Source organism: Centruroides sculpturatus, unplaced genomic scaffold, assembly GCF_000671375.1.
Source record: "Centruroides sculpturatus isolate CEXI.00-Female unplaced genomic scaffold, Cexi_2.0 scaffold136, whole genome shotgun sequence".
Lineage (NCBI taxonomy): Eukaryota > Metazoa > Arthropoda > Arachnida > Scorpiones > Buthidae > Centruroides > Centruroides sculpturatus.
In genome coordinates, this window is record NW_019384534.1 from 956,257 (window position 1) to 966,468 (window position 10,212).

General features: G+C 32.2%; 1 protein-coding gene across 1 annotated transcript; it reads left to right on the forward strand.

The window, feature by feature from the left end:
• Nucleotides 1-963: 963 nt before the first annotated feature.
• On the forward strand, nucleotides 964-6,545 carry LOC111623142 (probable 28S ribosomal protein S6, mitochondrial). The gene is made up of 3 exons (XM_023365624.1): nucleotides 964-1,088; nucleotides 1,166-1,305; nucleotides 6,219-6,545. The coding sequence occupies exons 1-3, from the start codon at nucleotides 1,044-1,046 to the stop codon at nucleotides 6,463-6,465; spliced, it is 432 nt and encodes a 143-aa protein (XP_023221392.1). The 5' UTR covers nucleotides 964-1,043; the 3' UTR covers nucleotides 6,466-6,545.
• The last annotated feature ends 3,667 nt before the right edge of the window (nucleotides 6,546-10,212 follow it).

The following is a 10,212-nucleotide window of genomic DNA, read 5'->3' on the forward strand; positions in this document are numbered from 1 at the left end:
TTCTAATCTTTCCACATCTGGTCTCAGCTTTCATCTAACTCCATCCTCGAGATTATGGACAGACAAACAGCCGGACAGACGACAGTGGGAATTCATAGGTCTACAATTTTTTCAAATAGTAGTCCAAAAAGTTACCTTAAGTTAATGTGTATTTGAATGCACATATACACGAATTACCTAAAAGTAACTTGTAGCATTTTCAAGATTCATATGACCCGAAAGGTCAAATTTATATAATTTGCATAAAATACGCCTCTAGTTCCACATTAAAATCTATTTTACGTTACATTTTATAGATTAATACAGTTGTAAATTATTAACAACTTATAATTTGATAGAATTTTATATTAAACTCACCACTACGGAAAATCGAGCAGCGGCCATTTTGAAAATGTCGCTCCTCCTTCACGAACGAATTTATAGGCCCTCTACAATTTATTTTTCATTTTTTAAAATTATTTTCTTGATATTTTCATTATATTATTTTTTTATATGTTTTAATAAATAATTTTATAACGAGTAAAATTAAAGTATAATTTTTATTTGTAAAATATACTTCCGAATAAAATGTTTACTTTAATTTTGTATAATTTTTTTTTTGTATAAACTTTCGGTTGCCGCATTCGCTACGTTAATTTAGTCACTGTTCTCTCTTCCAACTTGATATTACTTTTTAAAACCATTTTCGCTCTATGGGAACTAAGAAGGCCATTTTTATCCGACACAACACGGATTCGGCCAGGTTACGATAGGGCGGCCAGCTGGTGAAGATGGCATATCCCGAATTTTTAAGTTATATCGCCTTAACGCAAATTTTTATCTATTTATGTTTAAAAAATATTTATTTATAAATATTCATTTAAAGTATATTAATATAAGCCGTATACGAATGTTATGAAATTAATATTTTTTATATATTATTTTTAAAAAATCGATTTGTTCTCAAACCTTTTCTGCCACCAGATGGTCAACGATACGCAAAAACATGGCGGAGTAAACATGTGTAGTCTATTTGAAAATTAAGAACAAGTAAAGAAGTAAAAATGCCTTGTTACGAACTTGCTTTAATTTTGAGGAAGATGACGAGAGTAAGTCGACGATTTTTAAATCTCTTATTATATTTTTTGGTACGGAATTTGTTATTTTAATTTTATTTTATTCGTAGCCGGAGCTTGTCGACAGTTTAAAAAGGTCTGGAATGGCGATATTAAAGGCTAACGGAGTTCTTAGAAAAATTGAGAATTTGGGAACGAAACAACTTCCTTATAAAATGAGCGTACATGATCGGGTACACAAGGAAGGAAGGTAAAGTAGAGATAAAAAGAACACTTGATAAAATATAATAAATATATTTATTTTAATTTAGCAAGATGTAATCAAAACACACATCACACTCGAGTTTTACACTGGGTACATTCCGGTATGTATCAAACAGTGTACTGCAATGCACAAAAATGTATTCTGATATTCACCAGTGCAGTAATCGATGTGCATTCAATTGTCAGGTTGTGGATGTGGTGAACTGCGATGAAGCAATACAACCGCCTCCGTGGTTATATTATTATTATTAACACCATTTCTATACTCATCTGATTTAACTTAAGAGCTCATTGTATCCACAACCCGACAAATGCAACGTGTATCGGTTGCTGCACTGATGGACTCATTGGTGAATATTAGAACATGTTTTCATACTGTTAAGGTTATCTCTCTGATTGCAAACTGGCATGCATTCATTTCCACAGAAAGAAATTAGTAATTAAACTTGTCACTTTGGCACTCTTAACACTGCAAGCAACAATGTGCCCAATGTGGTGTCCATTCTGAAGGTAATGAACAATGTGTTCGATGGCTGACTGTAACTTTTCCTCTGATGCAATTTGCATGCAATGTGATACTATCTTTCAAAGCTGTCAAGTTCACAACATATCATGAATAAACCACACATTTTAAATTTCCCCACAACCAAAACTTGTAAGAACTAAGATTTGAACAATGAGATCACTAGGAGATAGGAAATGCACAACTAATCACTCTGTTGTTGATAAAATGTTGCAGAAACTGCTAAACACAGATATGGAGGTGTTCCACTTGACATGAAAGTTGTTGATTCAATGCTTTGTCACTGTTACAATTAGGATATAACAGAAGTGTTGAGTATCTCTCAATAACTAGGTTGTTATGATGCATGTCACAGAATCCTTGAAACTAGCTTCTTCAAAAATAAATATGGCTGTAAATCTACACTAGATTGTAACTGGAATATTCTGTAAAACATGAAGGCTTTTAGAGGCCAAATTGCAGTAGTCACAGTTCCACTGAAGTGAAGATATGCCTCGTTGCTTAACAGGATTTTCCTTTGTCATTATAGTATTACCACAGCAATATACTATAATGTAGGAATACAGATGATATTACCACAGATCTGTGAGCCATTACAGCAGATAAGAATGTCATTTAACAATTATGGCATATCCAGCCTAAACCACTATAAATCAGATCCATCTTTAATGAATAAAGTGAAGATCATATGGGAGAGAAATCACACCTAACTGATATTAAAAACATGTCACTCCCCTTTCACAGATTTATAGGCCCTCTACAATTTTTTTAAAAATTGCAAGTACTTTCATTGCAATTTATATAGATAGACATGTTATCTTATATCTATATAATAATTTTTCTGTTGAGCAAGAACAAAGTGGGAAGATACTGTTTTTTGATTTACTCATACACAGAGTACCTGCTGGGCTTGTGTTTTCTCTCCACCAGAAGACTGGTACATTACCACAAATTGTCCCTACCACTGCCTTCTAGCATGTGCTTTGTAAATTCTGCTACTTTGGCTCTCGTACAGTGTTCTTAGTTCTGTCCACCCAAATATATATTAACAAAGAGATGCGAATTATATCAGATGCAGGACAGGATAGCTAAATTTAAATATCCCCTTAATCATGTCAGGAAATTGATATATCCTCAGACATTCCTTTTTAATAAACAAGATCACTACAATGTTTACACTCCAGTTCCTTTTGTGAGCATTTTATCTTCACGCATAGCCCATCTCTTCAGAACTTATTGCCTCCTTTTACCAATTGTTTCCTGGTCTACCTTACATAGGTTGTTATATAATGACAGGGACAGTGTTGCCATTATATGAAAAATCGGGTTTACACAATTGCCATGGCAGCCGTTATCAGGAACAACATTAATGTACATTGGAGCCACATCCAGAATGTTGCAAGTTCAGATAGCAGAACATCAAGAAGTTATTGCCAATAATAAACTCACAACTAGGCTTTCAAAAAGAGTATTAGGATATGGCTACATACTTTGGGCTAATACTAGATTACTGAGATGGTGCTATGACAAAAGGTTATTATTCTTATGGACAAATTTTTATATTCTGTCGTTTTCACCCCCAATACCCTATCATCGATATTCTGCATTTATCAATAGTATTATTTAAACAATTCACATTGTAGTTGCTCTAAAGATCACTTGGAGATTTATATTTTCATTGATAATTTTGCATGCATCTCATTTTTATTAGACTCTTCTAATTTTTATTGAATATTTGATATTCCAATCTTGTGCCTGTACATTAATACCTCGACTTACGCTACCCCGATTTATGCAAACCCGGAGTTACGCGATTTTCAAATCTCGTTGATTCGTCTTTTGTTTGAGCGCCACACAACCCTTGATTACTCATTCCCCCCACACTATTGTTCAGCTTACATGTTCGTATGTGTCGTGCGGAATTGACACATAAATAACACAAAATAAATTGTAGCTATTTCTGTGTTTGTTATATCTACGGAGACTTGCGAGACTCTACTATGTCATCCAAACGAAGTAGAACTAATTCTTCTGCATCAAACAAGATAAGAAAAACTTTATCTTTGGAATGTAAGGTTAACATTGGGTACGTTCGTAAAGTCAAACGAGTTAAATGAGAATTACGACATCGTTATTCCTATTTTGTTAGACTTTTCGAACAATTCGTTACTAACGCATTTAACTCATTTGACTTTACGAACATACCCATTATTAAAGACTTCGATACAAAAATGAAAATTTGTGAATTGGCAAAGAAGTTTGATCTACCAGAATTGACGGTCAGAACAATTATAAAAAGCAAAGAAAAAATTCTCGAAGCTGTGAAAAATGCTTAATCTTTAAATTCAAGCATCATTCGTAAATGTCACGGTATTATCGCTGAGATGTTAAAATTATGACGTGATAATCAAGTAAATGTGAAAAATTGTAAAATAATATATATGTATAACAAATTAGGCCTATATTATCTAAGATTTTATTAAACATTTTTTTCTAAATTATTGTTTTCTTTAGTCTCCGGCCCCAATTAAAAATTATTTGTTTGTATTTATATGCGAAATTATACCCCGACTTACGCGGTTACCGCTTGGTTCCACCTATCGTGTAAGTTTGGGGTATTACTGTACTGATTTTAAAAAAGAAATGTTGCATTTATGTTCAATATTTGCCTGATGACGAAGGCTATATGTCTTCAAAAGTACTGACAGTTTTTAATACATGTTTTTAATGTGGGTTAGGTGTCTCATGTAACATTCCTGACACAAAGTGAAAATTGTTTTTGTCAATTATCAGCAGTGAAGATCAGCTGTAAAGCTCACTATTTTTCTGTAAAAATGAGTCATAAATGCAAATAACAACTTGGCATGATCCGTGTTCACTTTCATCTATCCATGCCTGAAGATGGCCCACTAACTGCATCAAAAATGTTAGCACTCCTTCAAATTTACCCACTGTTAAAGGTTCATTGATTAATCCAGCACATTAACTACAATTGCTAATTCATTCTTGTGAACATTTTGTTCTAAAAATAAAAATAATGAGCCTAAGCATTATTTTATGAGGGCATTTTATTTTGGAGAGTCTACCGGCACCCGTCATTCAAAATTAACCTCCATTTTTAACAAACTGATAGCTGCCCTGCACATGTTGCTTATGTCAGCAAGTTCCAGTCAAAAACAACATTTATGATTTGGCAAATTAAAAATCATTGAATGATTTTGGAATAGAAGTTTTTGGTAAGTCATTTGCCTTCTTGAGTGTTCCAAACTCAGACTGATTCAAAACTTAATTTTCCAGAAACATGTATTCATTTAATAAACTGTGCATAGAATCCACTTATTGTAGTCATAAATATTGCTGTCAAAAAAACTCCTGAAACACACAAATGGTTGAAAATTGTTGGTGTAATTTGTATCTTACAGCACACTAAAAGGAATTACTAAAATTCTGTGGCAAACCATTCAAGTATTAAGAAATGTAGCCACCGTTTCAAAAAACTGGCAGTATTCTCTTTGAAACCAGTTTATACGTGACACCTTGTATTCAAATATAAAAGAATAGTCAGTTATTTGCAACTAATTATTAATTTGCAACTAATTATTAATTTTTTTCAAATGAACATATATGTAACATAGATGTACTTTTTTAATCAGTGATCAATGCAAGCAATGCTATAATTGTCACACAACTGGAGGAACTTATAAATACACCAACGTGTACCATATAACGGGAATGTGTGATAAATCTATTTTACACCGACATAATCATAGACTTCATTCAATGCAGTATAAATATTGTGACTCCTTGTATATTCTTGGGTAAAGTTTTTTATGTGCATTTTTATTTCTTTATATCAGAATCTTGTGGCAATGTTTCTCAAATTTAATTTTGATTTTAGATGTGAAATAATAGTAATAGAAGTCTCAATGTTGTCTTTGTCTTGCAAAATAGCATCTTGTTAACAAGATTGCTAATTTGTCCATGTAGAACTTTTAGCATGCCAAATCTCAAACCAATCGGCCCATTCGTATCAATAATATAGAATGTGTTACTGTTTGCATGTGTTTAATAGATCTGTCTATACATTCAGTGTATTATAACTCAGATTTATACAGGATATTACTGTGCAGTGAGAAATTTGTAATAACCTTAAAGTGATGTGTACACCATTAAACATTTATTCCTAGATTGTTTTAATATTTTTACAAAGCATGACACCACAAGAATTTTTATACAAAGAGTCTCTAAAGAAAGGTCGACTGCTACTGTTAATTGTGTTCTGACAGTCACGAATGGACATGGCAAAATTTATATAGCAAATTTTTATAAAGTTATAAATTGCAAATAATAATTGTTAATTTGGCTTTATTTTTCAGCTATTTTTTGTTTTACTTCAACGCTTCCCCGACAATTTTAAAGGACCTAAACAATTCGTTTATGTTGGACATTGACATCATTAAAGCGAGCGTAAGCCGTTTACAACAGACCAAGTATCCGGCAGAGTGTACGCTAGACGAGGAATTTCAGCCCCCGGCATTACGAAAGAGTGTGGCAAAATTGTTGGAAGAATCTAAGAAACCAAAGACGAAATACGTATATAGGAAATATACTGACGAAATTTAATTTTGTGACTATTCTTGCTAGTATGCAATCCTATTAACTTGTAATTTAGTTTTAAATAAAGAGCTAATTTTAAGGTTTAATATTAGTTTTTACTAACTCAAATTATATTTTATCAGTAAAAATTTGTAATATGTTCCTCAAAATGTACGGTAGCTAATTCCATATTAAAATTTTTCATTGTTTGCCGCTTTCATCCAGCAATAAATTATTGATTAAATATATAAAGATATATCAAAAATGCTTGCTTTCAAACTTTCCAGTTTAAAAGCAAACTAATGCTAAACTAGTGTTGTAACGAGGTCTACACACGATGTTTGAAAATCACACCATTTGATGGCAACATCACTTGCAATGCAAATAGCACATTTAGTAATTCACAGATACAAAACATACTGTTTAATGTTTATGGGGGGGAAGATACATTCACAAGTTTTCATAGGCACTACACAGAAGAGTGCTATATCAATATTTGAATGTATATTATAGAATTTTATGATATTTTCATGTATAAATTTTAATTACATGGGATAAAATTGGATGAAATCTCATATATATATATATATATGTGTGTGTGTCAAAATATGTATACATGTTAGGTAAAGGATTTTATACCATTCAACACATACCACCAAACTTGGCATGAATCTTCTTTGATGCCTTAGAAAAAATACTCTGGAGGTCCCCCTAAATAAGTTAAGGTAATTTTTGTGTTTTACAATTTCATTATCGTAAACATTCGGGCCATTAAATGTCTATTTTAGTTACGAAGACCGTTGTTTTTATCATCCTCTCTCAATTCCCCATTCCCTCAAAAGCCTGAGCAATGCTAGGCATGCAGATACTTGGGTTTTATCCTATACAATTTAAACAACTTTCTAAAACTATATAGTTAGCCATAATTCTTAATTTTTGCAAACAGGATCAAATTTAATTAAGGAAAAAATTCTTTAAATATATTTGATAAAATATCAATACATTTTAAAAATGATTTCTATAAATATCTACTCATTTAAAATAACCTAGATTGATAAAAAAACTGAAGAAAAATCAATTTTTCTAAACTTATTTTTTTTATAAGTTTAAGTGTGATGATATTTTAGTAATTATTTGTAGTTATGAATGCATTTTGATAAGTGCCAAGATGTTAATTTTGTTTATATGCCAAATTTGTTAATTTACTCCAAGCTTAGAAGTGTTGGAAACAATGTAACATTTAGTTAGAAATTCTTGAATAACGAGCTCTCTATCAAATACAAAATGTCAATTGTTTTAAACCCTTAAGATGTTTATCATAAACAATTCAGGATTTCAGCTAGTAAAGTACACATTAGGCAACAACCCTCTTCTATATTTATGACTTGGAAAAAAAAGAAAAAGAAGCATTAGGGGAATTTCCAGATAAAATTAAATTTAAAAATAGGGAATTTTTGGGAAAAATTATCATATAAATGGAAGCAAAATGCTGTTCTTAAAAAGGAATTATGTAGAGAAAAAAATATACCATTTTGTAGTGCTGTTGTGGACTACAGTTACCATCCAAACAGGGAAATCAATCAGCAATTCCTGTCTGTAGAGTATATTACTATAAACAATTTATAATATACTACTAATGTAAACATAAACTGTAAGATGATACTGATCTTAAATCACTTTTAATAACATCAAATATTAATTTTTTCAACTATAATTTGAATGGTTAATAACGTTTATTTTTTATAAGTAAGGTGTAAGATTTGTGTCCTGTACCTCAACAGACCAACTGGATGATGGATTTAATACTGTGCAACTCTTCCAAGTACTGTACATACATAAAATATTGGAATTCCCCCCATTACAAGAGTTGGGGATAAAAAAACAGCTATTGGGGGTTGTGTTTTAATGGTTTCCAAGTGGCACAGGAGAAAAATAATGGGTTGGAAGAACGGAGGAAGGAGTGCATGCATAACTTTTGACCGCTCTACACTATTACTACTTTATGGAAAGTAAATTCGGGATGTTTTTAGTAAGCGTTACCTCCCCATTTTATAGTTTAGCGAGAAATCATGGCAAAAACGGGATTTACCAACGGATCGAAACGCTTGGGCGATTACGCCATTTTGTTTTTTCTCTTCCGCGATACTAGGATCGTCGCGTGTGTCGTCACGCTTCCGTTAAGTATCACCTTTTTCAGATCTATTTACCACTGGCAATTTCGACAATTTCCCACTCGAGTGTGACGTCACACACTTTCGAAACCTCGCGTGTAAATTACCAGAAACGAAACCAATCGATAGGTCCAAGATAAAAGTTTTTCTTTTTATTTAAACTTGCACAAAAATAGGTTCGTTCTTCCCTGTATATATATTTTGTTTTTAATCACAAATACTATAAAACTACATTATATTTTAAGTTACAGAAGGCAATATAAATCCTCGTAGTTAGCGACATTAAAAAAATATCCGGAGGTTGTTGTACTGGAAGAAACCACGCTTCTCCCCCGTTTTTTGCAGTAAATCCTACGTTTACAGTATAGCAAATTCTTCTCTTTTTTTAAATACAATGATGAAACTGCAGATTCTTACTATTAGACGAGCGAATTAATTGGATAGACGTGGAAAATTATTCTCCCTCCGTTTACTACGTGCGAACTTAAACACGTGCACAATCGTTTCTACCACAATCACGTGTCCTACCACTTAAAAATGGTCTCTGATAGAAGAACTTCTAACTTAATGGGTCGATAAAGCAATAAAGAAAAAGAAAAAACAACGGTTAATATCTAACAGTGCCGTGATTGCGAATCCCTCCAAGAAGACACGAAGGGGAAGAAGAAAAATCTACAGAAAGATTTAAAATAAAAAAAGGTCACTTCATGGAATTTCTAAAAACGTTCTATGAAATTTGTGCATAAAAAGATAACACCTTTATAAATAAATTACAAAAATCTCCGAGTCGAATATATTAACGTGATTGGCTACAAAGGAGCCCGAATTTTTACGTGAAAGAGGTCAAAAGGTCACATTTGTAAAATTACGACGAAGAAGAATTTTTCAAGTGGTGTGGAATGTCAAAACGTGTTTCTTCTAAAATTATTTTTAAAAAATAAAAAGGAAACAATCGATAACTTAATTTAAAAAAGAAAGAAAAAAAAAAGACAGACTAGGAACTCGACAAAGGATCGAATTTTAGTTCATTAAAAATTATTCCGAATCGAATTTGCCGAATTAAAATAGGGAATTTATTTAGTAAATAAGCATCGAGTTGTTCTTGGAATTGGAAATTACTTTCTTTTTTTTACATGTGACGTGTGTTACCAAAATTAATACCACTAGCGTTGGCCCCTTTATTCGAACCGTACTGGAGACTTATCACGTTCTGTCCCGCTTTGAGCTGCTCCTCGGAAAACTGGCGAATGTTCGGATCCGCTTCCTTAGGACCCATGCTTTTGTGCCCAAATTTGGCAGCCTAAAGTAAAAAGAAAATAAAAGATACAATAACAACACACTTAGCAATTTAACAAAACAAATTTAAGAAAACAAAATAACAACAACAACAATACAGCAAACACATTTAGTGTTTGCTGTGGTGAAGCGTAAAATTATCTTATCCGCTTCCCTCCTCTTTAAACGAGCAATTAATTTGATGCAAATGACAATTCCTACAATGGCACGTCAATTATCTAATGTCGTACTCGTATATAACGCGCAGTAGTCCTCTCCGTTACTTTTTTTTTTTTTTTTTTTTTTTTTTTACTTTGTGCATTATTTT

Coding starts and splice junctions, on each gene's coding strand:
- LOC111623142 (XM_023365624.1), top strand. CDS start 1,044: ATGCCTTGTTACGAACTTGCTTTAATTTTGAGGAAGATGACGAGA. Junction 1,089..1,165: donor TTTTGAGGAAGATGACGAGA/GTAAGTCGACGA, acceptor TTTTATTCGTAG/CCGGAGCTTGTCGACAGTTT. Junction 1,306..6,218: donor CGGGTACACAAGGAAGGAAG/GTAAAGTAGAGA, acceptor TTTATTTTTCAG/CTATTTTTTGTTTTACTTCA.